A 17,434-nucleotide genomic window follows, 5' to 3' on the forward strand; every position below is an offset into this window, starting at 1 on the left:
GCTAATTCATGTTAGCATCATGCTAGCTTCATGCTAATTCATGTTAGCATCATGCTAGCGTCATGTTAATTCATGTTAGCATCACGCTAGCTTCATGCTAATTCATGTTAGCATCATGCTAACTTCATGCTAATTCATGTTAGCATCATGCTAGCTTCATGCTAATTCATGTTAGCATCATGCTAGCTTCATGTTAATTCATGTTAGCATCATGCTAGCTTCATGCTAATTCATGTTAGCATCATGCTAGCTTCATGCTAATTCATGTTAGCTTAATGCTAGCTTCATGCTAATTCATGTTAGCATCATGCAGGCTTCATGATAATTCATGTTAGCATCATACTAGCTTCATGCTAATTCATGTTAGCATCATGCTAGCTTCATGCTAACTTCATGCTAATTCATGTTAGCATCATGCTAGCTTCATGCTAATTCATGTTAGCATCATGCTAGCTTCATGCTAATTCATGTTAGCATCATGCTAGCTTCATGCTAATTCATGTTAGCATCATGCTAGCTTCATGCTAACTTCATGCTAATTCATGTTAGCATCATGCTAGCTTCATGCTAATCATGCTAACTTGATGCTAGCTTCATGCTAATCATGTTAGCTTCATGCTAGCTTCATGCTAATTCATGTTAGCATCATGCTAGCTTCATGCTATTTCATGTTAGCATCATGCTAGCTTCATGCTAATCATGTTAACTTGATGCTAGCTTCATGCTAATCATGTTAGCTTCATGCTAATCATGTTAGCTTCATGCTAGCTTCAGGCTAATCATGCTAACTTTATGTTAAATCAGGCTAGCTTCATACTTAAACATACTAACAGCCAGATAGCCTACTAAACTAAACTTCTGTCAAACCGTTTTTAACGTTCAGGCCAGGCTTTGTCAAGCCAACATAAAGTTTGTCAACAAACTTTTCTATCTAGTTATTATTATTCTTCTTTTTCTGGACACTTTTTCGGCGCGTAACTAGTCCTGCACGGTTTAACGTAGTCCCATGAAAGAGGGCTCAAATCGACCGGATTATTGAGGAGAGGTGTGCTATGACTTTTATAAGCGATCGGGTGCAGGATTTCTGAAAGGGGGGCGAAAAACCACCCGAAAAATCCCATTGACTTAACATTGCGCCCAACTTTGACGAGTCATAGCTCCGCTCGAGGATTTTATAGAAACATGTGGGTTACAACATTTGAAGAGGGTGGTAGGCTCTGTAAGAACATGGATCACAATGGGGTGTAAGTTGTACCCCTGGGGTGTAGGAGGTGCCCAAAAATGCCCAATGAAAAGTCAATGGGGCAAAATCCCATAGACTTACCATTGCAAAAACTTTGACGGGTCATAGGTACGAGCGAGGATTTTGTAGAAACATGTGGGTTACTAAATTTGAAGAGGGTGCTAGGCTATGTAAGAACATACATGACATTGGGGTGTAAGTTGTACCCCTGGGGTTAAAGAGGCACCCGAAAATTCCCATTGACTTATAATGGGGCAGGAAACATGCCCATATAAGGGAATAAAACAGTTCCAGATGGGATATCTTTGCTTTACAGTGTCGTAGAGATAAGTGGGTGGGCTCATTTCACTCGGGCATCCAATCAGTCTCTCAGGATTATCTCAGAGCTATTAAGCCACGCCCCTAGCAACAATTTTGGGCACCCTAGCAACATCTCCCATAGACTGCCATTATAAAATGCCCAGTTGGATATCTTTGCACCACAGTGTCATAGAGACATGGGGGTGGGCTCATTTTACTCAGGCATCCAATCAGTCTCTCAGGATCCTTACATAGGTATTAAGCCACGCCCCTAGCAACCACTTTTGAGCACCCTAGCAACATAAAATTCAAACAGTTATATCTCCGCATCAGAACATCGTAGAGACACGGGGGTTGGACCGTTTGACTCGTGACTCGGGGTGTAATCATTATGGGATGCCAATTTTTTCCCTAGCAACCAAATACAGTACCCTAGCAACAGAGTAAACAAAGCCTTATATCTCCGCATCAGAACATCGTAGAGACACGGGGGTTGGACCGTTTGACTCGTGACTCAGAGTGTAATCATTATGGGATGCCAATTTTTTCCCTAGCAACCAAATACAGTACCCTAGCAACAGAGTAAACAAAGCCTTATATCTCCGCATCAGAACATCGTAGAAACACGGGGGTTGGACCGTTTGACTCGTGACTCGGAGTGTAATCATTATGGGATGCCAATTTTTTCCCTAGCAACCAAATACAGTACCCTAGCAACAGAGTAAACAAAGCCTTATATCTCCGCATCAGAACATCGTAGAGACACGGGGGTTGGACCGTTTGACTCGTGAATCAGAGTATAATCACTATTGGATGTCAAATTTTTCCCTAGCAACCAAATACAGTACCCTAGCAACAGAGTAAACAAAGCCTTATATCTCCGCATCAGAACATCGTAGAGACACGGGGGTTGGACCGTTTGACTCGTGACTCAGAGTGTAATCATTATGGGATGGCATTTTTTCCCTAGCAACCAAATACAGTACCCTAGCAACAGAGTAAACAAAGCCTTATATCTCCGCATCAGAACATCGTAGAGACACGGGGGTTGGACCGTTTGACTAGTGACTCAGAGTGTAATCATTATGGGATGCCAATTTTTTCCCTAGCAACCAAATACAGTACCCTAGCAACAGAGTAAACAAAGCCTTATATCTCCGCATCAGAACATCGTAGAGACATGGGGGTTTGACCGTTTGACTCGTGACTCGGAGTGTAATCATTATTGGATGCCATTTTTTTCCTAGCAACCAAATACAGTACCCTAGCAACAGAGTAAACAAAGCCTTATATCTCCGCATCAGAACATCGTAGAGACACGGGGGTTGGACCGTTTGACTCGTGACTCAGAGTGTAATCATTATGGGATGCCATTTTTTCCCTAGCAACCAAATACAGTACCCTAGCAACAGAGTAAACAAAGCCTTTTATCTCCGCATCAGAACATCGTAGAGACACGGTGGTTGGACCGTTTGACTCGTGACTTAGAGTATAATCATATATTGTTCCCCGAAATTTGCCACGGCAAGCACCACTTCACATTTTCTTCAGGAAATGTACCTATCTAGTTATTATTATTCTTCTGGTCCACACTTTTTCGAACTGTAACTCCTCCTAGAGCTTTCAAGCTACACCCACAAAACTTTACAAAACTTTTAAGACTGGTACGTAGATTTATGCTATGACTTTTCTAACTGATGGGACCTACCGAATTCCTAAACGGGGCGCTCAAACACCCCAAAATTTCCATTGACTTAACATTACGACCAACTTTGACGGGTCATATCTGCGAACGAGAAATTTGTAGAAACTTGTGGGTTATCACAGTTGAAGAGGCTGGTAGGCTGTGTAAGAACATAAATCACATTGGGGTGTAAGCTGTACCCCTGGGGTGTAAGAGGCACCCAAATTTCCCCATTGACTTATAATGGGGCAGGAAACATGCCCATATAAGGGAATAAAAGTGTCCCAGATGGAATATCTTCATTTTAGAGTGTCGTAGAGACATGGGGGTGGGCTCATTTTACTCAGGCATCCAATCAGTCTCTCAAGATCGTCCCATAGCTATTAAGCCACGCCCCTAGCAACCATTTTTGGGCACCCTAGCAACTTATTCCATAGACTGCCATTATAAATTGCGCAGATGGATATCTTTGCAGCACAGTGTCGCAGAGACATGGGGGTGGGCTCATTTTACTCAGGCATCCAATCAGTCTCTGAGGATTCTTATCGAGGTATTAAGCCACGCCCCTAGCAACCAAATATGAGCACCCTAGCAACATAATAAACAAAGCCTTATATCTCTGGATCCGAACATCATAGAGGCATGGGGGTTGGGTCTTTTGGTCATGTTAGCCTTATGCTAGCTTCATGCTAAGTCATACTAGCTTCATGCTAGTTTCATGCTAGCTTTATGCTAATTTCATAATAAATCTTGCTAACTTCATGCTTATTCATGTTAGCATCATGTTAGCTTCATGCTAATTCATGTTAACATCATGTTAGCTTCATGCTAATTCATGTTAGTATCATGCTAGCTTCATGCTAATTTATGTTAGCATCATGCTAGCTTTATGCTAATTCATGTTAGCATCATGCTAGCTTCATGCTAATTCATGTTAGCATCATGCTAGCTTCATGCTAATTCATGTTAGCATCATGCTAGCTTCATGCTAATTCATGTTAGCATCATTCTAACTTCATGCTAATTCATGTTAGCATCATGCTAGCTTCATGCTAATTCATGTTAGCATCATGCTAGCTTCATGCTAATTCATGTTAGCATCATGCTAGCTTCATGCTAATTCATGTTAGCATCATGCTAGCTTCATGCTAATTCGTGTTAGCATCATGCTAGCTTCATGCTAATTCATGTTAGCATCATGCTAGCTTCATGCTAATTCATGTTAGCATCACGCTAGCTTCATGCTAACTTCATGCTAATTCATGTTAGCATCATGCTAGCGTCATGCTAATTAATGTTAGCATCATGCTAGCTTCATGCTAACTTCATGTTAATTCATGTTAACATCATGCTAACTTCATGCTAATTCATGTTAGCATCGTGCTAGCTTTATGCTAATTCATATTAGCATCATGCTAGCTTCATGCTAATTAATGTTAGCATCATGCTAGCTTCATGCTAACTTCATGCTAATTCATGTTAGCATCATGCTAACTTCATGCTAATTCATGTTAGCATCATGCTAGCCTCATGCTAATTCATATTAGCATCATGCTAGCTTCATGCTAATTAATGTTAGCATCATCCTAGCTTCATGCTAATTCATGTTAGCATCATAATAGCTTCATGCTAATTCATGTTAACATCAAGCTAGCTTCATGCTAATTTATGTTAGCATCATGCTAGCTTCATGCTAACTTCATTCTAATTCATGTTAGCATCATGCTAACTTCATGCTAATTCATGTTAACATCATGTTAGCTTCATGCTAATTCATGTTAACATCATGTTAGCTTCATGCTAATTCATGTTAACGTCATGCTAGCTTCATGCTAATTCATGTTAGCATCATGCTAGCTTCATGTTAATTCATTTTAGCATCATGCTAACTTCATGCTAATTCATGTTAGCATCATGCTAGCTTCATGCTAATTCATGTTAGCATCATGCTAGCTTCATGCTAATTCATGTTAGCATCATGCTAGCTTCATGCTATTTCATGTTAGCATCATGCTAGCTTCATGCTATTTCATGTAAGCATCATGCTAGCTTCATGCTAATCATGTGAGCTTCATGCTTGCTTCAGGCTAATCATGCTAACTTCATGATAAATCAGGCTAGCTATATACTTAAACATACTAACAGCCAGATAGCCTACTAAACTAAACATCTGTCAAACCGTTTTAAACGTACAGGCTACGCTTTGTCAAGCCAACATAAAGTTTGTCAACAAACTTTTCTATCTAGTTATATCTTATTCTTATGTCTGCACACTTTTTCGGCGCGTAATTCGTCCCGCACGCTTTGCCGTAGTCCCATGAAAGCGGGCTCAAATCGACCGGTTTATTGAGGAGAGGTGTGCTATGACTTTTATAAGCGATCGGGTGCAGGATTTCCGATAGGGGGGCGAAAAACCACCCGAAAAATCCCATTGACTTAACATTGCGCCCAACTTTGACGAGTCATAGCTCCGCTCGAGGATTTTGTAGAAACATGTGGGTTACAACATTTGAAGAGGGTGGTAGGCTCTGTAAGAACATACATCACATTGGGGTGTAAGTTGTACCCCTGGGGTGTAAGAGGCACCCAAAAGTGCCCCATTGACTTATAATGGGGCAGGAAACATGCCCATATAAGGAAATAAAAAAGTTCCAGCTGGGATATCTTCGCTTTACAATGTCCTACAGACAAGTGGGTGGGCTCATTTCACTCGGGCATCCAATCAGTCTCTCAGGATCATCTCAGAGCTATTAAGCCACGCCCCTAGCAACAATTTTGGGCACCCTAGCAACATCTCCCATAGACTGCCATTATAAAATGCCCAGATGGATATCTTTGCACCAGAGTGTCATAGAGACATGGGGGTGGGCTCATTTTACTCAGGCATCCAATCAGTTTCTCAGGATCCTTAAAGACTTACTAAGCCACGCCCCTAGCAACCACTTTTCAGCACCCTAGCAACATAAAATTCAAACAGTTATATCTCAGCATCCGAACATCGTAGAGACACGGGGGTTGGACCGTTTGACTCGTGACTCAGAGTGTAATCATTATGGGATGCCATTTTTTTCCCTAGCAACCAAATACAGTACCCTAGCAACAGAGTAAACAAAGCCTTATATCTCCGAATCGGAACATCGTAGAGACACGGGGGTTGGACCGTTTGACTCGTGACTCGGCGTGTAATCATTATGGGATGCCAATTTTTTCCCTAGCAACCAAATACAGTACCCTAGCAACAGAGTAAACAAAGCCTTATATCTCCGCATCAGAACATCGTAGAGACACGGGGGTTGGACCGTTTGACTCGTGACTCGGCGTGTAATCACTAGTGGATGTCATTTTTTTCCCTAGCAACCAAATACAGTACCCTAGCAACAGTGTAAACAAAGCCTTATATCTCCGCATCAGAACATCGTAGAGACACGGGGGTTGGACCGTTTGACTCGTGACTCGGCGGGTAATCACTATGGGATGTCAAATTTTTCCCTAGCAACCAAATACAGTACCCTAGCAACAGAGTAAACAAAGCCTTATATCTCCGCATCAGAACATCGTAGAGACACGGGGGTTGGACCGTTTGACTCGTGACTCGGCGGGTAATCACTATGGGATGTCAAATTTTTCCCTAGCAACCAAATACAGTACCCTAGCAACAGAGTAAACAAAGCCTTATATCTCCGCATGAGAACATCATAGAGACACGGGGGTTGGACCGTTTGACTCGTGACTCGGCATGTAATCACTAGTGGATGCCAATTTTTTCCCTAGCAACCAAATACAGTACCCTAGCAACAGTGTAAACAAAGCCTTATATCTCCGCATCAGAACATCGTAGAGACACGGGGGTTGGACCGTTTTACTCGTGACTCGGCGTGTAATCACTAGTGGATGTCATTTTTTTCCCTAGCAACCAAATACAGTACCCTAGCAACAGAGTAAACAAAGCCTTATATCTCCGCATGAGAACATCATAGAGACACGGGGGTTGGACCGTTTGACTCGTGACTCGGCATGTAATCACTAGTGGATGCCAATTTTTTCCCTAGCAACCAAATACAGTACCCTAGCAACAGTGTAAACAAAGCCTTATATCTCCGCATCAGAACATCGTAGAGACACGGGGGTTGGACCGTTTTACTCGTGACTCGGCGTGTAATCACTAGTGGATGTCATTTTTTTCCCTAGCAACCAAATACAGTACCCTAGCAACAGTGTAAACAAAGCCTTATAACTCCGTATCAGAACATCGTAGAGACACGGGGGTTGGATTGTTTTACTTGTGGTATGGAGTATAAACATATACTGTCCCCCGAAATTTGCCACGGCAAGCACCACTTCACATTTTCTTCAGGAAATGTACCTATCTAGTTATTATTATTCTTCTGGTCCACACTTTTTCTAACAGTAACTCCTCCTATAGCTTTCAAGCTACACCCACAAAACTTTACAAAACTTTTAAGACTGGTACGTAGATTTATGCTATATCTTTTCTAACTGATGGGACCTACCGAATTCCTAAACGGGGCGCTCAAACACCCCAAATTTTCCATTGACTTAACATTGCGACAAACTTTGACGGGTCATAGCTGCAAGCGAGAAATTTGTAGAAACTTGTGGGTTACCACATTTGAAGAGGCTGGCAGGCTCTGTAAGAACATACATCACATTGGGGTGTAAGTCTCACCCCTGGGGTGTAAGAGGCACCCAAATTTCCCCATTGACTTATAATGGGGCAAGGAACGTGCCCATATAAGGGAATAAAAGCGTCCCAGATGGAATATCTTCACTTTAGAGTGTCGTAGAGACATGGGGGTGGGCTCATTTTACTCAGGCATCCAATCAGTCTCTCTGGATCGTCTCATAGCTGTTAAGCCACGCCCCTAGCAACCATTTTTGGGTACCCTAGCAACATCTCCTATAGACTGCCATTATAAAATGCCCAGATGGATATCTTTGCAGCACAGTGTCACAGAGACATGGGGGTGGGCTCATTTTACTCAGGCATCCAATCAGTCTCTAAGGATTCTTATTGAGGTATTAAGCCACGCCCCTAGCAACCAAATATGAGCACCCTAGCAACATAATAAACAAAGCCTTATATCTCTGGATCCGAACATCATAGAGACATGGGGGTTGGGTCTTTTGGTCATGTTAGCCTTATGCTAGTTTCATGCTAAGTCATACTAGCTAGTTTCATGCTAGCTTCATGCTTATTTCATAATAAATCTTGCTAACTTCATGCTTATTCATGTTAGCATCATGTTAGCTTCATGCAAATTCATGTTAGCATCATGCTAACTTCATGCTAATTCATGTTAGCATCATGCTAGCTTCATGCTAATTTATGTTAGCATCATGCTAGCTTAATGCTAATTCATGTTAGCATCATGTTAGCTTCATGCTAATTAATGTTAGCAACATGCTAACTTCATGCTAATTCATGTTAGCATCATGCTAGCTTCATGCTAATTCACATTAGCATCATGCTAATTCATGTTAGCAGAATGCTAGCTTCATGCTAATTCATGTTAACATCATGTTAGCTTCATGTTAGCATCACGTTAGCTTCATGTTAATTCATGTTAGCATCATGCTAGCTTCATGCTAATTCATGTTAGCATCATGCTAGCTTCATGCTAATTCATGTTAGCATCATGCTACCTTCATGCTAATTCATATTAGCATCATGCTAGCTTCATGCTAATTCATGTTAGCATCATGTTAGCTTCATGCTATTTCATGTTAGCATCATGCTAGCTTCATGCTAATTCATGTTAGCATCATGCTAGCTTCATGCTAATTAATGTTAGCATCATGCTAGCTTCATGCTAATTAATGTTTACATCATGCTAGCTTCATGCTAATTCATGTTAGCATCATGCTAGCTTCATGCTAATTAATATTAGCATCATGCTAACTTCATGTTAATTCATATTAGCATCATGCTAGCTTCATGCTAATTCATGTTAGCATCATGTTAGCTTCATGCAAATTCATGTTAGCATCATGCTAGCTTCATGCTAATTCATGTTAGCATCATGCTAGCTTCATGCTAATTCATGTTAGCATCATGCTAGCTTCATGCTAATTCATGTTAGCATCATGCTAGCTTCATGCTAATTCATGTTAGCATCATGCTAGCTTCATGCTAATTCATGTTAGCATCATGCTAGCTTCATGCTAATTCATGTTAGCATCATGCTAGCTTCATGCTAATTCATGTTAGCTTCATGCTAATTTATGTTAGCATCATGCTAGCTTCATTCTAATTCATGTTAGCATCATGCTAGCTTCATGCTAATTCATGTTAGCATCATGCTAGCTTCATGCTAATTCATGTTAGCATCATGTTAGCTTCATGCTAATTCATGTTAACATCATGCTAGCTTCATGCTATTTCATGTTAGCATCATGCTATCTTCATGCTAATCATGCTAACTTGATGCTAAATCAGGCTAACTTCATACTTAAACATACTAACAGCCAGATAGCCTACTAAACTATACATCTGTCAAACCTTTTTAAACGTACAGGCTACGCTTTGTCAAGCCAACATAAAGTTTGTCAACAAACTTTTCTATCTAGTTTCAAATTCCAACTTAAAAGACACTTACTAAGGGCCATCTGACCTCTAACTGAGGCTGTTGAATTTGGACTTTTCTTATTGGTTTTTCTTAATTATGTAAGTTTTGTGCTATGTAAGTGCGTTACAAACAAAGGAAAGGAAAACATCTATTATACGTCTATTAAATGTATTACTAAACTGATTTACAGTGATTTAACTGTTAATTTTTTTTTTAACTGTTTAATAATCCCACAGAGACATTTCTTGATGTAATGTTGTTACCTGAGTTTGTGTAGTTGACAGTTTGTATTTTCTAATCCGTTGTGAAGTTTCTTGACTCCAGAATCTTGTAGGTTATTGTTGCTCATGTCGAGCTCTTTTAGACTGAAGCTGTTTGATCTTAAAACTGAAGCTAAAGCTGAACAACTTTCTTCTGTTAGACCACAACCACTCAATCTGAAATATTACACAACACAAACATTATTTACAAACACACACAACACTCTTATCATGGGTGTATTGTTATTATTTCACATGATTCACATGTTTTAGACAACAGGCCTGTGACGACATCCATGACCACGGAGTTACACACAACAAGTTTGTAAAACTGTTAGGTCCATTCTTTGATTCTGATAGGTCAATGTCTAAGTTTAATTTATGATTGATGAAGTTGTATACAGGTATATAACAGTAAGTGCTGAGAAACATCTTGTTTTATAGCCTTGTTTTATAACTTGCTGTAGATTATTTTATTTATAGGATTTATGCTACACAGATTTTCAAACAGCATACAGTGTATGTTTCTGTTAGATCAAAAAACAAATCTGAATCAGTTACAAGTGATCTACGGTGTGTGAATTTATGACCTTTTAATAGTAAATCACATGATGTTTGACCCACATCATTGTTAATGTACATAATGACATATCATCTGCAGCATGATACATAGATTTGTTTGAAAGGAAGGCATAAAAAAGCCTTCTTAGTATAAATAAATAACAGACAGTACTATAAAATACTTGTAGCATATAAATATCAGAGAGCCTACAAGAAAACAGTGACTGATACCCATGAAATATACAGTCACATGTTTTTCTGTAAACATTTTGATAAAAGAAAATAAAGTTAAACCAGGCCCATCCTAGATCAGAAGCAGATATTAAACTTAGTTTCATGCATGCAGAGTGTGTGCATAAGGTGAGTGATATAATTCACTTGTCCTTGGTTGCAGTGGGTTGTTTTACTTTGACATAACAGATCAGTGTCTTACTTATTTTGTTATATTTCAAAATAATTCAAATCTTAAATCAAAACTTGACCGCTTGAAAATTAACAATGATTTTATTATAGTATAAAGTACTATTCAAACAGGATTCATATTATAGGGACCTTGTGTGATTTAGAAATTCCCTTCCTACATCTGAGTTTTGTGTGCCCAGTTTGCACGGGATAAGCAAACATTCTGAATATTAATCATTAAACAGTCTCAGGAGAGACTGATGGACATTTAAAATCAGAAATATATAATAATTCCCTCAACTTTCCCCTGTATGTGTGCTCCTCAGCTTCAGTGTGAGGGGCGCAGAAACAGAGAAAAACCTAATAAAAAAGGCACACAGGTAATATTAGCACTAAAAAATGATATATGACCCATCCAAATCCTGGTCAAATTACAGAGATGTCAATTTGCACGGGACTAATATTATCACAGGACCTTGGTGTTCTGCAAAATATAGTAATGAAGGTCATTTGCGGGGGAATAAGAGTAAGAATAAGAATCGCATGGGATAAGATCACAGACAACCTCCGCAATTATTACAAATCACTAGAGGTCAGCAGGTGATACTAATCCTGTGTAAATAGGGCTAATGTATCGTATAAATGTATTTGACTCTATTGATCATTACCACAGCTTTAGTACACATATTATGGTTACACTATGATGACTGTATTGGGACAATGGTAAATTTGTTTATCTTCAGATTCCATAGATTGTTTTTGTAACGGTGCACAGCATTTTCAGCAGCTCATGGTAGACTGCCATATGTGGCAGGTGCTGACATGAAACTAAATTAATTAAATCCTGTTTGTAAGGAAAACATTTAGAATTTTTAGCTGTTGACTGTCAAATGCACATGTGTTTTTTTTTTGTTTACATGTATTTCATTGGGCATTATGGTTTATTACCAAGACTGTGAGAAGGAAATGATATTTGATGTATAATTGAAAGATATTCTGTCATCATGCTGTTAACTAATAATGCATTTCAAACAATAACATTCTAATATTAAATGATGTCTTCTTTGTTAAGAGACTTTAAATAAAGATGAAATCCTCACCTGAGTGTGTTGAGTCTACAGTGTTTATCCTTCAGTAGATCACAGATCTGTTTCAGTCTTGTGTTGTTTAGTTTATGATCATTCAGATTCAGTTTTCTCTGGAGTAAAGGATTTATACCAAGAGTTTCACTCAGATACTTGAAGCCTTCAACTGCAGAAGAACTTTTCAATAACCTGAAGAAAGAGATTTTCTGTCAGAAAACTTGTCTTGTTGTAGAACAAACCAAACTACTTGCTAACATGTCTGAAAAACTCAAAAAGAAGTAAAAAAAACAGTTTATATTATTTGTTTAAAAATAATTTATTGTGACATAGTATCATAAAGAAATTTAATGAGGAAAAAGAAATCAAATAATTTCATTGCAGAGCTCACCTGACAGTCTTGAGTGCACAGTTTTGATCTTGTATTAAATCATGGATGTGTTTGACTCCTGTTTCTCCAGGATTATTTCCACTGAGATCCAGCTCTATCAGATGTGAAGGGTTTGATCTCACAGCTTTAGACAAAGCAACATAACCTTCTTCTCCAATACTACAGTCTGATAGTCTAGAGAAGAGAAATTAAATAGGTCATTACAACATAAATGTACAGTAACAGTTATGAACAGATTTTTATTTAAGAACTCTTTTAATTTAGGATTCGTCTTACAAATTTTTTTCGCAAATGGAGTGAAAGTCGCAATGAAATTGAAATGAAAAACTATATATATTTTTTAATATTGTGGTATTATAACCAAATGACTTATCTGTGAGCTTCATTATTTTTAAAAAATTTGTGTGTGCTCATAATCTTTAATCAAAAATGCAAATCTCCTCCCCTCCTCAAAACAATCTCTCTTCACTTCCGGTCATAAGTATGGCAGGTGGGCGGGGTCCGGGAGAAAATCGCAGCGATTAGCAATTAGCAACACGACCCAACTTCAAACGATCCAATCAGATCTCGATGGACAAATTCAAATCCAGCCCTGCCTTATTTAATCTCAAAAGCCTTTTCATTCGGATATACGTCACCACGGGGAAAATAAGGCAATCGCTACTTCCGTTTCATGGCGACTTTAAGACAATCCTAACAATTTAATTAATCCCCCTAACCTGTATATTTTAGCATCACTTAACCTGCATGTTGGTAGGTGTCAGTATAAACAAGTACTACTGTGGGCGGCGACTGTAAGAAATAAATTATCTAAATGTTGTATTACTTAGTATTAAACAACAATAAACCTACAGTGTGGAGTGTGAAGGAATGTATTAACTAACATGAACAAACCATGTGCAATACATTTGTGACAGTATTAATTAATCTTTGTTAATGTTAGTTAATAGAAATAAAGCTTTTAATGGTTTGTTCATGTTAGTTCACACAGTGTATTAACTAACATTAACAAGATTTTAATAAAGTATTAGTAATTGTTGAAATGAATATTAACAAAGATGAATAAATGTTGTATAAGTGCAGTTCATTATTAGTTTATGTTAACTAATGTAGTTAAGGTTCATTAGTTAACATTAGTTAACTACATTAGTTAACTAATGTTAACTAATGAACCTTATTGTAAAGTGTTACCGTATATTTATTTGATGCATTTGAACAAATTATGACAAAAACAAACCCAAAACAGCTCTAAAATGCCCCAAAAGGACTCATGTAATGCCGTTCTTCATCTCCACTTTCTACCAATTGAAACGCGTATCAGGTACAAGTCGCTACTACTTACTTACAAAACTTTCACTGGGATCACAACGGCATACTTTCACACCTTTATAAATACCTAACATTATGTTCAGCAAATAAGCGCCACCTTCAGGGGTTAAAGCAAAAAAAAATCCTGAGCCTGAACTTTTTCCAGGGGGTGGGGATGGACACATTTTTGAAAACATTGTTGACACTAACTAGTAACGTATCTGCCATTAACACTACAGATTATGATGGGCTATTTGAAACAGCAATACAAAGAAATGTTACTCAAAATGTAATTCACTAAAATATGGTGCAAACACAAATTTTTTTAAACTTTTTTGTCATCATTTACTATATGCCCCAAAGTAAACCATCAGACTGAACAAAATCAGTCACTTTGTGCATTTAAAGGTAAATACATTAATGCGGTGCATTATAAGAGTAAAAATAAGTCGCTAGATCTATGAGGAATTTTATGTTCTTATAAACAATTTTGTGCTCTATTAGTAAAATCTTTGGTTGCAAATGTATGGTAATAATAGGGCACATAAGCCACATATGTTAAATGAGATTCATTGTGGGTCAAAACATGTTTAATGTTTATATAATAATTAGAGTGAGCATTTAATAAATATTTATTAGTGGTGTGACGAGACACGAGATTGGGTTTATGAGAACGAGACGAGATTTTTAAACTTTTTAAGAAATCCTCAGTGATTAAATAAATGTGAAAAACTGAAATCACATTTGAATTCATTTGAATCTTTAATATTTGTCCAATTCTTTACACTAGAAATGGTACACTCACTGTCATTCTTGAACAAGAGCATGCAGAGATTAAATCATGTAAACTCAGATAAGGGTTTAATCTCCTGACTGAGACAGAAACATGTATGATCAACAGACAATCAGTCTCAGTCTTTATACGATCTGGTTTCTCAAACAAACATTATTGGAAACCCAAACAAAAAAGCACATGCACTACAAGACAGAATATAATGCAAGCACTGTAAAATGTTCAAACACAAAGCTGCATCCTCCGGACGTCGCATATGCATGCATGGGTCATCAAGGTTTATATCAGTTAACTGAGCATTGCATTCGCAAGTCATAAGCATATTACAACAACGCGATCAACTATATATATTTAGTAAACTTTATAATTGTTAACATTCTCTAATAAGACACGTCTTTATGACGTATATGCAGTCTACAAATCCGACCGCTGAAGGATGCAGTCTTTAATTTGAGAAACGGCCAGCATTTCACATCCACGAAAAATCTTGTGACTTAATTAATTTCACGAGATCTGGTCACACCCCTAATGTTTATTATTGATCTAATATTTATTACACAATCTTTGCACCCTTCATTTGAAGTGGATAATGTAACATTAAAGTTACTAAATTCAAATGATGTTTCGACTTAAACATTTCTAGGTGTCTGGAAAGCCAGTCAAGTGCACTTATCTTTTGCATCAAGAGCTCCGCATTTCTCTCTCTCTCTCTCTCTCTCTCTCTCTCTCTCTCTCTCTCTCTCTCTCTCTCTCTCTTTCACACACACACACACACACACACACACACACACAAACGCACGCACGCACGCGAATGTGTGTGTTTGTTATCATATTATTCTGTAATCGCATGCACGCCCCAGATTAACTGATTAAAGGAAAGTTTTATTTTGTGGCACAATACTTACTGGTATAACTCCTCATGTAACAGTCTTTAAATAGGGAAAACACGGAAGTGTTTGGTGGCTTCCCTGTTTTGTACCATAGGAATGAATGGGGCTAGGCTAAATGCCAACACATTCACAACACGCTGTACAGTGCACGCATTGAAAAAAGATAGATATGTATTAATTTGTCTAAGTTGAGGTAATAACATAGTTTAATATGGCAAAAGGGTAGACTATTCCTTAAACCATCAAAAGCCGCGAATGTATGCGTGTGTTCGTCAGGATGATGTTTTGCGTGGATGCGTGCGTTAATGCATGTAATTACAGAATTATATAACACAAGCAAAACATTTTGACACAAATGAAACTTTATACTGAAATAGCGAGACCATACGGACTACCGGCACATCCGGGAACTTGACTGTAAATTTCGTCACCGCCCCTTTTTGGGGGATAAAAACCAGACCTTCCATTGACTTCCATTCAAAATAGCGGAACAAAGCAACGTTTTTACACAGCCGGCAGGCGTAAATAATTTATGAAATCACTCAGATTAAAAATGTTGAGTAATCATCTGTACACCCTGCCTGCCATAGAGCCCGAAAGATACATTAACACATTTAATTTGGTCAATATAAAAACATGTCCCTTTCATTCTCATTTTTCTCATTTTGAAGACAAAAAAAACAAATAAAGAAATTATCTAAAAGTACACGGATCAAAATGCTTATGCTACGGCTTTACTCAGAAAATTCCATTCTACAACTAGAAAATGCACTTCCGGAGGAACCGCAAATGTGTGCTTGCTCTGGAGTGGTCAATGACGTGATTTGTGAAATGTAAAATTTTAGAATTTTTTTAATCTAGTGCATCCTTGCATTGGAGTCCCAAGTTCATGTACAAAGTTTGGTTTCAATACGTGAAAGCATTCCTGCGACACACACACACACACACATGTATACAGGCTTGTAACCAGGGGTGTTTCAAGCATTGAAGGACATCCGGGGCTTAGCCCAGACCATTTTATGTAAATACAGGAATCACTAGCCTAGATCATCCGCTCTAGCTAGCCTAGAACCAATTATAACAGCTGTGCTGCAAGTGTTTTCTTATTACAATTTTTTAGAATTGTAATTTAAATAATTAAAATAATTTTTGGGTGAACAATCCCTTTCCCTTTAAAGTGCCCTATTTTCACACACTAGTTTTGTACATAATATACCAAAAATTATTCTTTAGTACTTAAGATAATCTTAAAAACATAGGTGTCCTTATCTGTGTTATTTTGAGATGTCATAATAAGGAACAGAAATGCATTTAACATACTATCTCACATTTCAAAAATGTATACCAGTTGAAGTAAACTTGTTCTAATCTTTCATACAAAGGTGGGTTCCAATTTATTACAAGTGGTACCTAAATACACTTTTAAATTACATTTTAGCATATTTCATATAAATGTACTAAAGAACAAAAAAAGTAGGCTATATTAAGTACAACATTAGTACATGAAAATAGAGCACTTTAAGTAGATTATGGAATTGAGCTAACTGTACACACACAGTATTGCAGAACATTTAATGATGAAAGGGTAGGGGTGTGACGAGACACTTAATCCACGAGACGAGACGAGACACGAGATTGGGTTCACGAGAACGAGACGAGACGATATTTTTACCTCGATGATAAAATAAATGACTGAAATCATGTTCTTTGTAAATGTTTTAACTAATCAAGGACTGGTCCTAACAATTATTTTACTAACTGATAATGAAGTAATTTGTTATTTTTGGGTAATAAAAATAGACCCAAGTGAGCAGTAGCCTTTAAAATGACATAATAACGAAGATGCAATAATAATTGGTTCAAATAAAGTATTAAAACCAAGTTACATTAAACAACATTACATTAACAAACACATTACATTTGTGGTCTATAA

The 17,434-nt window shown here is 37.9% G+C and overlaps 2 protein-coding genes across 16 annotated transcripts in view; both read right to left on the minus strand.

Moving 5' to 3' along the window:
* LOC129454094 (uncharacterized) overlaps window positions 1–17,434 on the minus strand; it is a 476,448-nt gene that overhangs the window by 91,481 nt on the left and 367,533 nt on the right. For all 15 annotated transcript variants that reach the window (XM_073865347.1, XM_073865342.1, XM_073865343.1 and 12 more), the window contains one exon: window positions 10,078–10,251. In XM_073865347.1, the coding sequence (XP_073721448.1) occupies window positions 10,078–10,251 (174 nt within the window). The remainder of the gene's footprint in view (window positions 1–10,077; window positions 10,252–17,434) is intronic.
* LOC141362954 (protein NLRC3-like) overlaps window positions 12,507–17,434 on the minus strand; it is a 47,638-nt gene continuing 42,710 nt past the window's right edge. Inside the window, exon 7 of the mRNA XM_073865272.1 lies at window positions 12,507–12,684. Within this exon, the coding sequence (XP_073721373.1) occupies window positions 12,507–12,684 (178 nt within the window). The remainder of the gene's footprint in view (window positions 12,685–17,434) is intronic.

This window comes from Misgurnus anguillicaudatus, unplaced genomic scaffold (assembly GCF_027580225.2).
Source record: "Misgurnus anguillicaudatus unplaced genomic scaffold, ASM2758022v2 HiC_scaffold_31, whole genome shotgun sequence".
NCBI lineage: Eukaryota > Metazoa > Chordata > Actinopteri > Cypriniformes > Cobitidae > Misgurnus > Misgurnus anguillicaudatus.